Source organism: Pleurodeles waltl, chromosome 4_1 (assembly GCF_031143425.1).
Source record: "Pleurodeles waltl isolate 20211129_DDA chromosome 4_1, aPleWal1.hap1.20221129, whole genome shotgun sequence".
NCBI classification, from domain to species: domain Eukaryota; kingdom Metazoa; phylum Chordata; class Amphibia; order Caudata; family Salamandridae; genus Pleurodeles; species Pleurodeles waltl.
This window is the reverse complement of record NC_090442.1, coordinates 835106937-835126223: the sequence shown is the minus strand read 5'-3', so window position 1 is coordinate 835126223 and position 19287 is coordinate 835106937. Positions and strand designations below refer to the sequence as shown.

The following is a 19287-nucleotide window of genomic DNA, read 5'->3' as shown; positions in this document are numbered from 1 at the left end:
CCGTACTCGCTCCTCTATCCGGCTAAGTTAAAGGTGTCCTTTGAGGGGTCTGCCCACATATTCACTGATGCCAAGGAGGCGATGAAGTTCGCCAAACATGTGGGACGCAAATCCGTACAATGACCCAAGGATGCTGCGGAGGCAACGGATAGCAGGCTCTGCGACAATGAGTAAACGCGGGTCCCATCTACTATATCCTGAGGGGAATGGCTCCTTTTTGTCTGTGGACTTCTATCCGCTAGAAGGGGTAGTGCACTTGTGATGCCCGGTGTTCAATCGTTGACATCTGCTATCGTAGATAGATCTAAATTATTAGGTTTTGAGTGGCTAGGATCCCCTGCAGATCTTCCGGCCACCCCGTTTCACACAGGGGAGTAGCCGGCATCGCCACACCCCCTCGGGAATGTTCCCTTGTTTATTTAAATGTCGCTTTGGGGATAGTATGGGGATGGCTACTCTACGACCCGGTTGGGGGGTTGGAGTGGGTGGGGGGCGGTTGGTTGGGGTTTTTGTTTTGTTGTTTACTGCCAACTTTTATTGTATGCTATCTGCGTGGTGTCCTGAGTGTACAGCCTGGTCATTGTCAACATGTCTTACTGCACTTTACATAATGTGTGTGGGGAATGCCCAGAGTGGATAAAACTTTGAACTGTCTTACCTGGAATGTTCAGGGGCTCAACGACCACAGGAAGGCTAGGTTGGTACATGCATATTTGGTGCGGCACTGTGTGGATGTCTGCCTATTGCAGGAAACTCATTTGAACACCGCCCCTGCCCAAAGACTGCATCACACCAGATGGGGGCACGTTTATTCAGCTATCTATTCCAACTATGCCCGGGGGGTGGCGATACTGATACGTCGCGGGTTGGATTGGCGGGAGGGCACTGTTCAATGCGACCCAGAGGGTAGATATGTTTTGGTACAGGGCACTGTGTGCGGAGTTTCGGTGGTATTCGTGGCTGTGTATGGGCCTAATGTTGACTCCCCAGGTTTCTTCCATAAGCTTTGGGGGCAAGTGAAAGCCACTGGATGCGATACAATTGTATGGGGAGGTGATTTCAATGCAGTACTGGATGACAAAGCAGATAGGAAGGGGGTAGCTCGCACATTGAATCCGTTGGTGAGTTCCGTGCTGCGGGAAATACTGCTGGATGGTGCGCTGGTTGATGTGTGGCGGGGTAGGCATGGGGACCAGAGGGAGGGCACCTGTATATCGGCTTATAGCGGCGCGTGGTCCCGTCTTGACTTCTGGCTGGTGTCGCGGGACGTCGCACTGTGGACGGCGCAGGTAGAGCACATGCCCCGCTCGTTGTCCGACCATGCACCCTGAATGTTGAGGTTACTACTCCCTGGTGGTCCTTTTCCGGCGTTCTCGTGGCGGCTTCCGCCTCATGCATTACTTGATGATGCGTTCAAAGAGGAGATACGGACTGATATCACTGACTACTTTGAGCGCAATGTGGGATCGGTGGACACGGAGGCGACTTTTTGGGAGGCCTTCAAGGTCGTCATCAGGGGCCAGTGTATAGCCCGACAGGCGGGTGTACTGAGGGCTATACGGGGCACCCTGGTAGCGCTGGAAGCCGATATAAAACGACTCGAACGCACTTTCTTAGAGGCTGGAGAGTCAGGGGTGGCGGGGCTGCTGAAAACCAAATTATTGGAGTACGACAAGGAGGCGATGCGGGGGGTTAAATTTCTAGGGAAATATGCGGAGGCGAGGCGGTACGGCGAGGGTGGGAGACCGGGGAAGGTCCTGGCAAATATGATTAGGCCGCCGCGTCCCGCGACGTATATTCATGAACTGCGCACGACGGCTGGCGAGCTGCTTCATGACAAGGAGGACATTGTAGGAGCATTCTCCGAGTTTTACTCTCGTTTATATACCAACACCCAGGATGAGTGTCCGGAGGGGCTTGCATCCTTCCTGGATTCCATTGCGTTGGTGTGGTTCAACAATAACCACAGAGAATATATGGACCTCCCGATAGACGCCGGAGAGGTGGCACAAGTTATCATGAGCTTGCCGCCTGACAAGGCGCCGGGACCTGATGGTCTGACAACAGCTTTCTATAAGGCGTACGTGGATGAGCTGTCGCCCCGGTTATTGGCAGTGTACGAGGAGGCCTTAGAAAAGGGGGTGTTGCCTGCCACCATGCGCGAGGCTCTGATTATCACGTTGCTGAAGCCGGATAAACCTGCTGACGATCTAAACTCCTATTGGCCCTTATCTCTGATTAATGTAGATGTGAAAATCTTGGCCAAGCTGCTCGCGAACCGGGTGCAGCCAATGTTGCCGATGATCGCACTCCCAGACCAATCCGGTTTTATACCGGGAAGAGCGACCTCCCACAACCTGCGAACGATCTTCGCCGCATTGCATTACCTACACCCTGAGGTCAGGGCTGCCGTGGTGTTTTTAGATGCCACTAAGGCCTTTGATACTCTTGAATGGCCCTATTTATTCCATATATTGGAAAGGATGGGTTTCAGTGCGCTGCTGCTTAGGAAAATTCGCCTGCTTTACACTTTGCCTACAGCCAGAGTGTGGGTAAATGGCTTGGTGTCTGAACCGCTCCCTGTCTTGCGTGGTACTAGGCAGGGGTGTCCTCTCTCCCCGCTGCTGTTTGCCATAGCTATGGAGCCGTTGGCAGCTAGGATTAGACAACATCATACTGCAAGAGTTATAGGCTTCAGTTCTAGAAACCTTCTAATATCACTATACGCGGACGATGTGACCCTTTATCTTATCAATCCTGCGGACAACTTGGATCCCATCTTGCGGGAATTTGTCCGATTTGAGGGCTTCGCGGGCATCTCCATCAACTGGTCTAAATCGGTAATCTTTCCCCTCACGGACAGCACTGCGGAGGTGTCCTCCGAATACCCCCTGCGCTGGGAGGCGGAGGAAGTCAAATATTTGGGGATTTGGATTAGCCGGAACCTTCAGGAGATCTGGAGCCTTAACTTTGGCAGGCTATGATGTGGCTGAGCGAGAAAGTGAAATTATGGGCTTCCCTGCCCCTGTCGCTAACTGGGCGGATTGCGTTGACAAAAATGATAGTGCTACCCAAATTCCTTTATTTATTCGTCAATATACCTATACCGCTTACGTCGCACTTCTTTGCCACTCTGCGGTCCTGCCTGGTGGCGCTGGTGTGGGCAGGTGGACAGGCCAGGGTAGCGTGGGACACGCTGGCACTACCACTTCGACAGGGAGGTCTGGGTGCCCCAGATATGAAATTGTATGCCCTATGTGCTCAGGCTCAGTTCCTGCATTTTTGGACCCACCCTGTCCCTTTTCAGCCTCACGTGGCAGTGGAACGAGATGTGGTGCCCCTTCCACTAGGTGTGGCGATATGCGCCAAGGCACGGCACCCTAGAGCGGATGTAGACACAGCTGGGACGCTGCAATGGGTGTGGGAGGAGTTGCGCAGGAGGGCGGGGGTCCCATTGTTGTATGCTCCATCGCTCCCTCTGTTGCATAACCCGATGCTGCCTTGTGTGGCTGATGAGATAGCCGGTCACCTAATCGACAAGCTGCATCTTCGCACCTTTGCGGACCTCTTTCCCAATGGCAAGTTCATGCCTCCCCCGGCGCTGGAGGAGGGGGGTACGGTGCCTTTTTCCGAATTATTTTTGTACCATAAATTACGTGCGGCGTGCCGGGCACTATCCAGAGAGTTCCCTGACGCGCCGCCAGTCTTTACAGCTTTAGAGGCGGTGGTGGGCTCCCCGTCTCCCCGTAAGCTGGTAACTCTTATTTATTGCCATATGCAAAACATGGCACCGGGGGTGGCGCCTAAATCTATGCTGTATTGGAACGAGGAGCTCCAACCTGAGAGATCTGAGAAACAGTGGGAGTTCTGCTGTGGGCAGCTTACTGAGCTTTCGCCAAACTACAAGTTGCGTTTAATACATTTTAAATACCTGCATAGGTTCTACAGAACCCCCATCAGCCTGAAAAGAATGGGGCTTAGAGAGACGGATGAATGTTGGCGATGTGGGTCGGCCTCGGCCTCTTTTCTACATATAGCATGGTCCTCCCCGAGGTTGGAGGGTTATTGGTCTCAGGTTTTTGTATTGGTAAACCAGATTGTGGGCCGCTCGGACGTCCCTTCCCCTCTTCTTGGGCTACTAGGATATGTCAGAGACACTCCGCCACCATCGCGCAAGCTGCATGCATTGCTTCTACTGTTTGCTAAGCGACGGGTGGCGATCCACTGGGGTAGACGGAGGGTGCCCGAGGTGAGGGACTGGCTGGCAGATGTAACTTATGGGCACACGCAGCTAACCACGTTCTGGGAGTTACTGCCGGCTGCATCCAGGCCCGAGACATCTGGGATCCGTTTGTGAGTTGGGCTCGGGAACATCAGAGCAGGGAATCAGAAGGAGATATTTTGAGTGAATGATCCTTGGGAGGAGGGTGGTGATAGGGGTACATCGCACTCTTTTCCTCTCATCACGGAGGCAATGCCTGTAACACTGGCATGACCCAGATCGCAGCCCCTGTCTTCCTCCACGGCTGCCCTCTCTATGCACTAAGGCAGAGTGTTGTGGCCCTCTGAGCTCCTGTATCCAGTCTAGTGGCTTGTAATTCCTATTGATATGGACATGATGATTATTGCTATATGTTCCTTTCTGTATGACACCTAATAGCATACTGTATGTAACACACTAATGATGATGACTGGCAGGTTTGTTGGTTGTATTTTTCTGTATTGCAAAATGTTTAATAAACAAAAATAAATATATATATATATCTTTAAAGACTTCATTAAATTCCTTAAAAACAAAAAACAAAAAAACCTTTCTTCTGCGTACCTCTCTTGGGTGGTTTTCCCCGTAGGTAGAGTAGCGGGCCCTGGTAAGCGAAGGTTAGGAGGGGAGGAGTGGTGCCTGAAAATATTGGACCTACCGGGCGGAGTCATGGCAGCAGAAGCGAAAATCCAGGAAGCGCTCTGCTTGTTACAGGTGGCCGGCCGCATGGATTTAATGCGTGCGGAGGCGGCTGGGGCCCTCCGGCCAGCGAGGAGAGAGTGGAGTGGCTGCAGCCGTTTTGGCATGTTCGCCTCCACGCCACGCGCCAGTCAAATTGAAGGCGGTGAGTATTAGGCAAAAGGGGAGGGCTCGGGCGCTCGGGACAGGGGGAAGGGGCGTGGAAGGAGAATAGCCGAACGCCCTGTGCAAGTTCGGCCCGCGGTGCCCAAAAAAGCAGAGGTGTGGCCAAGGGGAGACGGGGACTCACAATGCGTTGGGGTGTTTGCGATGGCAAAAAAGGGTGAAGAGCAGGCCTCCCAGGGCGCGGAGAGCCCACAGGAAGGGACGAGTGGTACGGGGGGAGGGATGGGTAGAGTCAAGACGGTTGGAAGGGGCGGGGGAGTGGCAGTTTCTTCACAGTAGCAGCCCCGGTGGGGATGTAGGGGGCTGGGGTGGGGAGGGGACACAATTGCTGGATTCGGAGAATGAATGGCAGGAAGGAGGATCTTGGACCAGCTCTAAAGATATAGGGGAGGCAGGAGCAGGCATGGGTGGGGCTGATTCCAGAACCCAGTTCCTTTGGGATTGGAGTGATGAAGGCAAAGGGGATGAGGGTGAGGAGGACAGTATTACCTTGAAAGTACGCCCCCCTCGCCGTACTTATGGGTGGTCAAGGGGCCTAGAGTCCCAGGTAAGTAGGGAGGTCATTCCAGAAGGGGCATTGGGAGGAAGGGAGTGTAGGGCCCAGGCAGGTATGGGGGGCACATGATGGACAACTCAGGCTTAACCGGATCCACACGCATTTCATGGCAGGGCAGCAAGATAGGACAGCGGGACCTGGGACGGGCATGGGCGGCCCGTAGACCCCAGGAGGAAGAGAAGGTGGGGTCCCGAGCGGCTAGCTGGATGGCGGTGAGGAAAAGGTCAGAGGAAGAGGTCGGCGAGGTTATGGTTGTTCCATGGGGAGGGTGTAGCAGAGTGGGTATTGCGCCCCCTGCTGCAGCGGCCTCTTTGGAGCAGCAACCTAACCGGGCGCAACTGGAGCGTACAGGAACCTCACGGGGTAAGGTGGTGGTGCTCCCCGGAGGTAAGACAAGCGACGCACAGGCAAGGGGACCTGGGGGGCACCCTTCCTGCGGAGAGTTTGGCACAGATGGAGGACCTTGACTATGATGAGAATAGCATGGAGGAGGGGGAGTTGAGGGAGAGGGTGGAGGATAACTGGTGGTGCGTGCGGGGGGAGGGGGAGTCTAATGTTGTTGTTCAGTCATTGCAGGCAGCAACAGCGACGGGTGACGGACTTCAACTGGCAAGGCGAGTGGCTCAGGAGTGGCCCAGGAGTGGCCCCAGTCCTTGATGACAGGTAAGAGGCCCGCCATGGCAGTTTCGGTGGCGGTAGAGGCAAAAGTAGATGTGGTCAAGGAGCACCTGCATAAAGGAGTTTATGTGGCTGATGTAGGTGTTGGGCCGGAAGAGGCGGGGTGCAAGGAGCGCCTGTGCGGGGACAGGAAGACAAAAAGGTGGAGACAGGTACTGTGAAGGGGGGGGGGGAAGGAAAAAAGCTTCCCTACCCGGTTCCCATTTGATGTTAGCCACGAAAGAAAAGATTTGGCGCGGGAAATATGTAGAGATGTTGAAAGTACTACATAGGGAAGTGAAGTCCATGGAAGGTTCCAAAGAGGAGGAGTATGAGCTGGCTAAGCTGCCAAAGGTCCCCGGTTACTACTGAAAATTGGACGGCGGTCTTTTTAATTTACGCCAGTGTTTATTGCGAGCGTTTCCCAGAGAGGGCAGTAGCGCTCTTGAAATACATGGATGTGATAAGGAAAGCGCAGCTTAATTATGGGGGATACGCCTGGGTTCAGTACGATGAGGAATTCCGGGCACGGTTGGCAGTGGATGACTCAGTACTATGGGGGAAATTGACGCGGACTTATGGCAGCATACTATGGGTCCTGCAAAATTTGGAAAACCTTTCTTCACGGCTAGTGGATTGCCCATTACATATCGGCCCTTTCTGGACCGCCCCACCTAGGGTGGGGCAGGAACAACAGCAAAAGCCATGACTGGAGCAAGTGGGTCAGGGACTGTCAAGTCTGGGGCGTGCTGGGACTACAACAAGGGTTTGTGCACCCGAGAATACTGCAAATTCCGGCATGAATGCTCACACTGTGCTGGAAAACATGCAGTCATTCACTGTTACTCTTCTGGGAATTCTGGGACATCAGGATCAGGCCATGGCACAGCCTCTGGTGGTACTAGTTCAGGGAACCAGGGTGCCAAAAGATACAGAGGTGGACAGGGTGCGCTGGGAAAAAGCTTGTACGCCGGTTAGGCTGGACAGTTTGCGATTTTGGCTGGAACGGTATGATGACAGGGAAGCAGCGCAAGTGTTTTTTTTGGGTTTTTCAGCTAAAGTACACGGGTCCGCGAGTGCGTCGGTGGGCGGATAACCTCAAACCAATAATGGGACGGGAGGCAATTGTTCAACAGAAGCTTGACAAGGAAATAGCAGAAGGTAGGATGGAGGGCCCTTTTGTAGATTGGCCATTAGATAATCTCATTGTTTCTCCTATTGGAGTTGTCCCCAAAAAGGAAGTGGGCCAGTTTCGGCTCATTCACCACCTCTCTTGGCCGGAGGGGGTATCGGTCAATGACTTCATTCCGGAGGCGCGACCAAGGTATCGTATGCATCGGTGGACGTCACGATTGACATGGTGGAGGTGTTTGGGGAGAAGGCCTTGATGGCTAAGACGGACATACAATCTGCTTTTCGCTTCCTACCGGTGCATCCTGATGATTTTGAGTTGCTAGGCATTCCGTTTCAGGGTCGATGGTATGTCGACAAAGCGTTGCCCATGGGTTGTTCTATTTCCTGCTCGTTATTTGAGCGTTTCAGTACTTGCTTGCAGTGGATATTTTGCTGCGCCACAGGACATACAGCGGTGACGCATTATCTGGACGACTTCTTTTTTGTGGCTCCGATGGAATCAGACCATTGTGCGGTCATCCTCCGGCAGCTCCAGGACATTATGGGGGGCCTGGGTGTGCCTCTGGCCCCCGAAAAGGCGGTAGGACCATCCACAGCACTGACCTTTTTAGGGATTGAGTTAGATACAAATTTGATGGTGGCTAAGTTGCCATTAGTTTAAAAAGAGGACCATGATTATCGCAATTACGGACATGGTGAGGAAAAACAAAGTCACTGTGACAGAGGTTCAGGTGTTGCTGGGGCATCTGAATTTTGCTTGTCGAATGGTGAGAGCGGGACAGACTTTTTGTAGATGTTTGGCACTTTCGTTGGCGGGGAGACATTTACCGCACCATCATGTTCGACTACGGGTGGGAGTGAAGGAGGGCTTGCGGATGTGGTTCATCTTTTTAGAGCAGTTCAACGGGATTCCCTTACGGTCATGGCAGACACTTGACTGTGACGTGCAGATTTTTTCGGATGCGGTGGGGGCGTCGGGTTTTGGCTTGTATTGGCAGTGGAAGTTTTGCGCTGAATCTTGTCCTGTGTCGTGGACCAGAGAGGGGAGGAGCATAGCCTTCTTGGAATTGTTCCCGTTGGTAGTCGCGGTGGTCATATGGAGACAATTACTAGAGCATCAGAAAGTACTCTTTAGAGTTGACAATTTAGCGGTGGTCCAAGTAGTGAAGAGGCAATCGGCACGCGATCCGCAGGTGCTGCAACTGCTGCGTGTTTTTGTGTTACACTGCTTGCGCCACGATATCCAATTTAGGGCAAGGCATGTACCAGGAGTGAACAAAGACATCGCTGATGCTTTGTCTCGTTCACAGTGGGAGCAATTTCATGGGCTCGTTGCGGGCGAGCCCTTGTCCAGGACGCGGATGCCAGTAGCCTTATGGTCAGTGGGAGAGAGAGGATGTTCAGGTCGGTGTTGAATTCTCTGGCTCCCTCTAGTTGGCAGGCTTATGTTCGGGCTTGGCAGGAGTTTAGGCAATCAGGGGCAAGGTGGCACCCAGATGAGAAAGGAAGAGTGGAGGATGTGTTGCGTTTTATTATGGCAATGGTGGAGAGCCGCCAGTCGCGTATTACCATCGCAGAAAAATTTGCGGGTATTGCCTTTTGGGGAAAATTCTTCTGGGGGTATGCCCCATCCGCTGGCGAATTGGGTCAGTGGATTATAGATGGGTGGGGCAAAAGAGGAGGGGACGAGAGGCACAGGGAGACAGCCCATGTCATTGGGACTGTTGAAGGATGTCACGAACAGTCTGGGGGCTGTATGTTATGATTCCATGGAAAGTCTACTCTTCAAGACGCTAACGTCTTGGATGTTTTTCGGGGCATTCAGGGTGTCGGAGCTTCTGGGGTCCGGGACCAAGCCGGGGTTGCAATGGGTTAATGTGGTTTTTCGGGGGTTGGCGGTAATTCTGAGACTTAAGAGTTCTAAGACGGATCAGGAAGGGTTGGGAGTGCATGTGGTGCTGGCCAAGTATCCTGTGTCTGCAATATGCCCGTTAAGGTTGGGTAAGGCACTTCAACAGGAGGGGCACATGGGTGAAGAGGTATTCCAACATAACAACGGGGCAAAGGTAACTGCTCGGCAGCTGTTAGCAGTGCTTCAAGCGAGTCTGGCGTATGTAGGGCAGGATGCATCTCGCTTTGGCACGCACTCATTTCGCATAGGCATGGCGACAGAGGCCGAATTGCGGGGCTGCGGTTCCGGACGGATAATGCGGATAGGGTGGTGGAGGTCAGATGCTTATAAGCGTTATGTCAGACGTGGGGGTTTTGGAGAGGCGGAATAAACATTAACATCTTATTCTCCTTCTGCAGGTTTGGTGTCTGGTCCAGAGACGCAATTCCTCTCCATATGGCTCGTCGGACATTCTTTTGTCACGTGGGCCCACAGACAAGCAGGGAAAACAGCCATTGGGATTAACTTGGGTTTGGATAAGGAGAGATATAGAGTTTGATGGGTGGGAAAAGGGGGAATGCAGTGAGAGCAGTTGTTGGGGACATTGCAGGCGGAAAAGGGGCGCAGCTCCTGTCCTGATGTTTTATTACTACACTTAGGTGAGAATGACTTAGTGGGGAAGATGGGGTTGGATGTGATCAAGGCCATGAAGGCGGACTTGTAGGAGATTCGGAGGCAATGGTACGGTGGCATTTGATATGGACAGCCTTTGTGCCGCTTAGGATTGGGAGAGGGGCGCGGAAACCGGGGGCTATCGAGAGGGCCAGGCGGAAGATCAATAAAGAGATGAAGGTGTTTTGCGGGACTTATGGTATTTCAGTTTTGGAGCACGAGGATCTTCGTTTTGAGGATAGGGAATTTTTTAGGGGGGACGGAGTGCACCTGTCCTTCATGGGCATGGAGTTGTACCTGCTCCAGGTAAAGGCGGTCCTAAAAGCCTTGTTGGGTGAAAGGTAAGAATGAGGTCGGTTGGCGGATGCGCCTGACTATTAAAGGGGGGGGGGGGGGGCAGAAAAAGGAGGGAGCTCCTTTTTCTGGTGGCGGGAACTGAGACAGTGCACAGGACTATGAGAACGGGGGGGGACGGCAGAACCGACAAGGCATTGACAGGTGGGAAAGAACTGGACGGCAGCAGGACAACTCAGACAAGAATAGGTAGAAATGAAGGGTTTTGGGGGGATTGGCACGTTCAAGGGGTAGGATGCAGCAGGAGACTATTAACATGACAATGGTTATCAGCAAAAAAATCAGTACAATGTAAGGGGTAATAAGAGGAGATGTGGTAAGAGAAGGGTATGGGGAAGGGGAGGGGGAGGTACGATAGGATAACTATGTATAGTGAGGTGTTAGTTTTGTGAGGTGTTTAGGCCAAGGGTATCTTATGGTTGTAAGTGCACCTGTTTCCAATAAAGCAGCCTTTTACGCACAATAAGGCAGTGCGGCGCCCTTCTTCCCCAAAACGCATGTTTGAAGCAGTTCATAAAATCCTCTCTGGTCTCTTTTGCCACCATAGAAACATTTGGCGATTTAGTGAGCTGAACGTAACTCTCATTGCAGTGCTGAAAGAGGAACAGAACACCCCCAAACTTTGTGGGATGGACGAGAAGTGATTTATCCACAGGGAAACAGGTTGTTCCTTTGAAGATTAAAAAAATAGTACTTTTCACACCAGGCTGAAAAAATTAGTCTGATCAGTGAATATTACACCATCATTTTTCAAATATAGGAGCTGTATACTTCCAAGGTGTTGTCAGGATCCCAGCACGGGCTGCCAGAAGCCTTGCTTCCGAATCTACTGATTTTTAGCTACATCTCCCTCCTGAGGCTGTATGGGAAGTACGGACTATACCTTCTGAACACTGAGTGCTGCCTTCTCAGCATTTTCATTTGTAGATGCTAAGTACACTGTGTACAGTTTTTCAGAAAAGTATTTAATGGTACAAAAATTTACCAAGGACATCTATCAACTTAAGAGTACTGGAGAATGAATATTATAGCTGGATGCCCATTTGCACAAGCAAGCATGCTTTATTTAAATTTTATTTTTAAGAAGTCATATTGTAGTAAGTAAGCCATCAACATACAAATACATTCACATAAGTCTGTGAGTCTTCAAATTAAAGAAAAAGAAAAAAACAACGCATTAAGTGGTACATCTAACCAGTGAAAATCAAAAGCATTTATTAAACCATACACCTAATTCTAAAATACAATGAAATGGTGTTGTTAGTAAGCCAATGTAATATTAACTCATACTCAATATGTCATGGCATGTCATTTTTTATAATGTGGTTACGATGTAATATTCAGAACTTTTATCTAATTTGTTATTAATTATGTTATCCCATTTCATTTAACGTGTCTTAATTTATCCAGATTCATTTAACATGTCTTAATGTACTAGCTTATGTGTATTGTTGCTTAGATATGCTTGCAATTTAGGAAATCATTTTGTGACTATTTTGGAGGTAATTGTTTAACGCTGCATTTTTCTACTTCATTCTATATACTTTATGCACTCGTCATGTGTGATACTGTGTATTATCCTTTAATTATGTATGAATCTGATGTTATTTCTCATGTCACATTGCCTTGGGTACTGCAGTGAGTTGTCTTCTGTTGTGCTCTATGCTGTGTCATTATTTGTGGTTTGTTGTTGTGTCTCATTGTGTATTGTTCTTTAGTGTTATGTCCTTTAATGTGATTGAGTGATCTTTGTGATGTTGTCACGTTATTATTATTATTATTGTTTATAACACAATGCCATTATTGATGACAAGTGTAGATTGTACTGATATTTTAGCGTCACTCCACAACAATATTTACTTTGAAATACTTTTAGGAAACATTCACTATCTTTTGCACACAGCTTAATGGTTGTTTTTAAAATTTGTAGACGTTATAGGATTGTATTCCAAAGGTATTTCTTTTCTCCTTTTTGATGCTTTATCACTTCTTGAATAAAGCATGCTATTGTGATTTGTGTGCATCCTCTTAGAGACGTTATCTAAAGACTGAGCAAAAGCATTCTATAAAATGTGTTGAGTTCTGGATGCACCCTGTGAAGTGTTCAAACACAGATTTAAAATTTCTGGAGGATATCTATTTAAACTTTTGAAGATTGAAAGATGGGTTGGATTGCAAATAAATACCACCAAAAGTACTTACATGAGGAGAGACGACCGCCAAAATCAGTAAGGGTAGAACTTGGCCTCATTGTAATAGGCACAGCAGAAATCATAGAATTCACAGCCATGGCATTAACCCTCAAAAGTTCAGGGCGCGAACCTTCTGAATTGTGACACTCCTTTGTGAAAGAAAAAAGGAAAACAAAACCTGTTCAAATTAGGACTGTTACAAAATCATACAAATGGTTTCTAAAGGTTAGCTAAGTGATCAGAAAAGGTTCTTGTGTCTTGCTGTTTTTAACCAACTTCATTGTACAATTCATAGAATAAAATATCCATCACTTCTTCAATAGAGTGTTAAACCTAGTCTTCAACTGGCATAAGGTTAAACTTTGATTTTTACTCAGTGTATCTATTGCTGTTTGGTAGCACTCTGCAAAACCTTTGGGACTGGGGGGGGGGATTGGATTGGTAGCACACTCCAACACCCTTAACCCCTCGGTGTCTGGGACGAGCTAGTTACATCTTCCGCCATGGCGCTTGGGTGCACCCGTCACACGGGGTGAGCGCTAGCGCTCTCCATGTGGGTCTCCCACCCCCCTCCCATGGGCATGAGCAGGGATGGAAGGGGAAACGCTTCCCCTTTCTATCACAACCCCTCTCCCCACCCAGTGACGCGCTGACCTCATCAGAGGCTGCTCCGTCGTGCTGGAAGCTGAGCATTTTTCTTCTGATTCGGGGGGAGGGGCGAGGAGAGAGACAGGAAAGGAAAGGAAAGGTCTTTCCTTTCATGTCTGTCTGAGCAGTTCTGCAGCCCGATTGTAAAGGGATCAGGGAAACAAAATTGCGCCAATTTCACACGGGAGGAGCAACCTAAGGCAAGGGTTGCTCCCCTGCCAGGGTGCCGGGGGAATTTATTTTAGGCCATTTCTGCCCTGCAAACCTCCAACTTTGCTTGAAATCACACTTTTCCCCACATTTTTGTGATGGAACCTTCCGGAATCTGCAGGAATCCACAAAATTCATACCACTCAGCATTGTCGCATATATGCAGTTAAAAAGTCTGGACCACTTGTCAGGCAAAACATTTTTTTTTCAAACTGCCCTTTTGGACCCGTTAGGTTCACCCTCAATTTCGACGTGGCTCTTCCCTGTCACAGGCACTTGGCCTGCCTACACAAGTGAGGTATCATTTTTTATCAGGAGACTGAGGGGAATGTTGGGTGGTAGGAAATATGTGCCAGTGCTGTGATCCAATACTGAAATGTGGGAAAAATTTGATTTTTAAGCAAATTTTGAGGTTTGCTAAGGATCCTGGGTAAGAAAACACTGGGGGATCCACGCATGTCACACCTCCCTGGACTCCCTCGGGTGTCTAGTTTTCAGAAATGTCTGGGTTTGGTAGGTTTCCCTAGATGGCTGCTGAGCCCAGGACCAAACATTTGATAATTCTTATGTGTCCAAGCAGTGTTTGCGGGCATTTCCTGTTGCGAGCACTAGGCCTACCCACACAAGTGAGATATCATTTTTATCGGGACAGTTGAAGAAATGCTGGGTGGAAGGAAATTTGTGGCTCCTCTCAGATTCCAGAACTTTCTGTCACCAAAATGTGAGGGAAAAGTTTTTTTCTTTTGCCAAATTTTGAGGTTTGCAAAGGATTCTGGGCAACAGAACCTGGTGAGAGCACCACAAGTTACCCCATCCTGGGTTCCCCTAGGGGTCTAGTTTTAAAAAGTGCACAGGTTTAGTAGGTTTTCCGAAGTGCCGACTGAGCTAGAGACCAAAATACACAGCTAGGCACTTTCCAAAAAACACATCAGTTGTCGATGTAAAAATTTGATGTGTCCATGTTTCGTTTTGGGTCGTTTTGTGTCACAGGCACTAGGCCTACGAATGCAAGTGAGGTACCATTTGTATCAGGAGACTTGGGGGAATACTGGGTGGGAGGAAATGTGTGGCTCCTCTCAGATTCCATACCTTTCTGTCAATAAAATATGAGGAAAGTGTTTTTTGGCAAATTTTGAGGTTTGCAAAGGGTTTTGGGTAACAGAACCTGGTGTGAGCCCTACAAGTCACCCCATCCTGGATTCCCCTAGGTGTCTAGTTTGAAGAAAAAAAAAATGCACAGGTTTGGTGGGTTTCCCTAGGTGCAGGCTGAGCTAGAGGCCAAAATCCACAGCTAGGCACTTTCTAAAAACACGTCAGATTTCAATGGAAAAATGTGAAGTGTCCATGTTGTGTTTCCTGTCGTGGGCATTAGGCCTACCCACCGAAGTGCGGTACCATTTTTATCGGTAGACTTGGGGAACACAGAATAGAAGAACAAGTGTTATTGCCCCTTGTCTTTTGCTACATTTTTTTCTTCGAAATGTAAGACAGTGTGTAAAAAAAGACGACTATTTGAGAAATGCCCTGTAATTCACATGCTAGTATGGGGACCCCGGAATTCAGAGATGTGCAAATACCCACTGCTTCTCAACACCTTATCTTGTGCCCATTTTGGAAATAGAAAGGTTTCCTTGATACCTATTTTTCACTCTTTATACTTCACCAAATTAATTGCTGTGTACCCGGTATACATGAAAACCCATTGCAAGGTGCATCTCCTTTATTGGCTGTGGATACCTAGGGTTCTTGCAGAAGAATCCAGCAGATTTAATGGTATATTGCTTTCAAAAATCTGCCATATCTGGAAAAAGTTATAGAAGAAAACGTGGACATAAATGGCATTTTTTTCACCTCAATTTCAATATCTTTATTTTAGCTGTTACTTTCTGTAGGAAAACCTTGAAGGATCCACACAAATGACCCCTTGCTGAATTCAGAATTTTGTCTACCTTTCAGAAATGTTTAGCTGTCCAGGATCCAGCATTGGCTTCATACCCATTTCTGTCACTAACTAGGAGGCTGAAAGCACAACAAATAGTAAAAAATGGGACATGTCCCAGTAAAATGCCAAAATTGTGCTGAAAATTGTATTTTTCTGATTCAAGTCTGGCTGTTCGTGAAAGCTGGGAAGATGGTGATTTTAGCACCGCAAACCCTTTGTTGATGCCATTTTCAGGGGGAAAAACACAAGTTTCTTCTGCGGACCTTTTTTCCCCATTTTGTTTAAACAAATTAAATGTTTGTTTTATTTTGGCTAATTTCTTGGTCTCCTCCAGGGGAACCAACAAACTCTGGGTACCTCTAGAATCCCTAGGGTGTTGAAAAAAAAAGTACACAGATTTGGCATGGGTAGCAAGGTTATGAAGGCCTAAGTGCGAACTGCCCCAAGTAGCCAAAAAAATGCATGGCACCTGAGGGGGAAAAGTCCTGGCAGCGAAGGGTTTGAAATGCAAAGCCAAAAACAGTATTGCCCCTTCCTTCAGCCTCCTTCAAGTACTCCTAGCCATTCTAATAGGGATCAACTACAATTGGTACGTGCTGCTCACTTGGTTTTTAATTCTCCTTTAACTTTGCTTTACATACGTTTCAGCTTTTTTCATGTGACGGGCCTTGGGATTACCTCCTTCTTTATGTGTGGTCTGGCTATGCCGTTTATCCATGGTGACTAGAGCTTGAAGACCAAAACTGGGTGATTCTAGAAACCTAGCAGGACTTAATTTTGGCAACAACCAAGGGGCACAAAATAACTTGACAGAGCTCGCCAAACTGTTGTCTGAGTTAATTAACTTACTTTCTGCTAGGGGCTGCTATTTAATTATACAGTGGAACATGAAAACTTGCTTGCCGATGTGGTTAGTCAATACTCTCTGAAATCCCAGACATATGCTAAATTTAGTGTAATTTGCCAGGACTATTGGTTAAAAAACTAGTACTACCCCAGCCAAACCAGGGAACTTGACCAGCCTGCACTTTTCAGTGTTTCAGTTGTCACTAATATCCCCGACTTCCTGAAGATGCGTCTTTCTTGGTCGAATCACATTAACATGGCGGTAAATAATGCTCGGCTTACTCGGATGTCCTCTTCTGTAGTTAATGTACATCAAAAATGCATAGCTGGTCTTGCAGAGAGCAAGTGGTGATTAATACTTAAACTGTGAATACCTTTCTATGTGATGGAAATGAGAGAAACTGCTGATACCACTAGGTGTTGCCAAGTTGCAGATATGATTAAGACAGTCTTTTAAGTTTGTCTCCTCTCTGTATTGTATATCTAATTAGCAGGCACTTCTAGTCATGTCTTTTCAAATCACAAAGCAATTTCATCAGCAGATCTAACAAACATTCATTTTTGAATTCGAGAATGATCTGCAAAGTCACTACAATCATCTTCAGTGAGGGCACCTACATTTTATCATGGACCACTTAAGCAATATCATCAAAATCCAAGAAATAGTTTTTGCAAGACTGACTGGTTATCTACTTTCAGCTTTCCAGCAAACATAGGCCATGAAAAACATATTTGGCAGCCTGTGTTGTAGTATACAATATTGTAGCATTTATATAGTGCAGCATAATCCTGATTGTTGCAGAGTTCTCCAGTATGCATCCGGTTGCTGGGTTTCCTTTGGAGTGCTTGGTTGAACCAGGGCCTGGGTGTAGCAACACTTCTATGAGAGGTGCTGTATGAGGTGTATAGAAATGTATTAGCAGCGTGCTGCATATGAGGATGAAGTCAAGAAAAGTACGTGGTTAGATGGAGTCAGGGAAACTAACACTTACCCTTTTATTTAAAAATTAAATGTGTGTGGGAAGCGAAAGATCTTTAATGCTGTATATCTTAACTGTTTGAAATGAGAACGGAATTCTACCGGTGCAAGATTTTTGAATGAAGAGCTGGTGTTGAATACAATCAAATTTGATGGAAAGGTTTTAGTTTAGTGGTAGGCACAAAATGTGCACTGAAATAAGAAGTGGCACACAACTGTGGAAAGTAGGAGGATCAAAGCAGAATGGCTTGAAAGAGATCTGGCTAGTCACAGCGAGCTATTGTAGTGACTGAAGAGGATGTGAAATGCAAATTGTAACTTATAGGTTAAGAAGAGGTCTTGTATCTGCATTCGGGAATTCTCTGTAGCTTCTGAAACGCACAGCAGGATACTAGTGGCTGCATATCATTTCACGGTGTAAGAGGAAAAGTACTAGGTTGATGGTGAAATAAGCCATTGTGAGAAATCTCCATAACGGAAAGCTTGATGTTTGCAAGTAAAAGGAACCACTTGCAACTTGATTAACTTTAGAAGTCAGAGAGAAGTTTAACACCTGCAATTATTTGGGCAAGGTATTTAGGCCAGATGGTGGATGGGTAGAAGATCGCCAAATTACCTATGGCTAGTGTCAGAGTTAAAGTATTGATCCTGAGGTCATTTACTAGATTCCAATGGGCAGCATATAGGACACATTGGCTGAAGGCAAAGAAATCAGGGTTAGATAGGTTCTCGTTTTAGTGCAAGTTGCATGTAATCAGTCTAACTGTAACAGTTGATGCTGAATTAAGGGCTGAGCTCCAGTAGTAGGCCATATTTGATGCTAAAAAGGAGGTAGTGATGGGGGAATCATGTAAAACATTTGGTACTAAGAACAAAAGCTGAGGACAAAGGAGGCAGGGTCAGTCTGAGGGGCCTCCAAGAGAGGAAGAAGACAGTCTAGTGAAGGATGGTTCTATGTATTCCTGTGGTATCGGTTCTTGGGGGCAATTTAGGATGATGTACCATACCAAAGTTGGCAAACCTGCCCAATAGCAGAAATGCTGCTACTTCATTTGAGTCCATTGCAGTCTTGATGATGGAAACGGTGCACATTTCATGCTCCAGCCAAGGGCTAATCTTGTAAGAGAGAAGACTATTTTGTCCTATGAATTCCGATCATTGAATACACAGCAGTCCTATCTATCAGTTTGCCTACGAGAGGAGGACCATTGCAAATTGGGTGATGGTCAATGTTTTTGCCAATATTTCTGAAATGCTATATGCTTTGGGAGGCTAGCAAAATCGTGCACAAACAGTGGTGACGGAGAGTAATCTGTGTCATGGAATGCATTGATAAGTCCAGCAAATGTTACGTTAGACTTGGCAACTTTTTAGCTTGTCTCCCCTGTCTTTTTGCCTTCTGACCTCCTGGTTTTGGACTCTGTTTTTGCTGGTTTATTGTCTCTGCACACTTTACCACTGCTAATCAGTGCTAAAGTGCAAGTGCTCCCCAAATAAATTGTACTGTGAATTGGTTTATCCATATTTGGCATATTTCATTTACAAATAAGTCCCTAGTAACGTGCCCTAGAGGTGCCCAGGGCCTGTGAATCAAATGCTACTAGTGGGCCTGCAGCAACTGGTTGTGCCACCCACATTAGTAGCCCTGTAAACATAACTCAGACCTCCCATTGCAGTGTCTGCAGTTTTAAACTGCCAATTCGACTTGGCAAGTGTAACCACTTGCCAAGCCTCAACATTCCCTTTTACTACATGTAAGGCACCCCTAAGTTAAGCCCTAGGTAGCCCCAGGGGTAGGGTGCAGTGTATGTTTAAGGTAGGACATATACTAGGGTGTTTTATATGTCCTAACAGTGAAATACTGTCGAATTCGGTTTTCACTGTGCATGACCTATCTCTCTCATATGTTAACATGAGGGCTGCCTTTAAATATCCTTAAAGCGCAGATTCTCTTTGAGATCAGATAAAAATGTGGAGTTTAGGGTCTCTGAGCTCACAATTTAAAAATACATCTTTTAGTGAAGTTGGTTTTTAGATTGTTAGTTTGAAAATGCCACTTTTAGAAAGTAGGCATTTTCTGG

General features: G+C 47.6%; 1 protein-coding gene across 1 annotated transcript in view; it reads right to left on the bottom strand.

The window, feature by feature from the left end:
• Positions 1–19287, bottom strand: part of LOC138288591 (uncharacterized) — a 300606-nt gene that overhangs the window by 39435 nt on the left and 241884 nt on the right. Inside the window, exon 11 of the mRNA XM_069230091.1 lies at positions 12592–12730. Within this exon, the coding sequence (XP_069086192.1) occupies positions 12592–12730 (139 nt within the window). The remainder of the gene's footprint in view (positions 1–12591; positions 12731–19287) is intronic.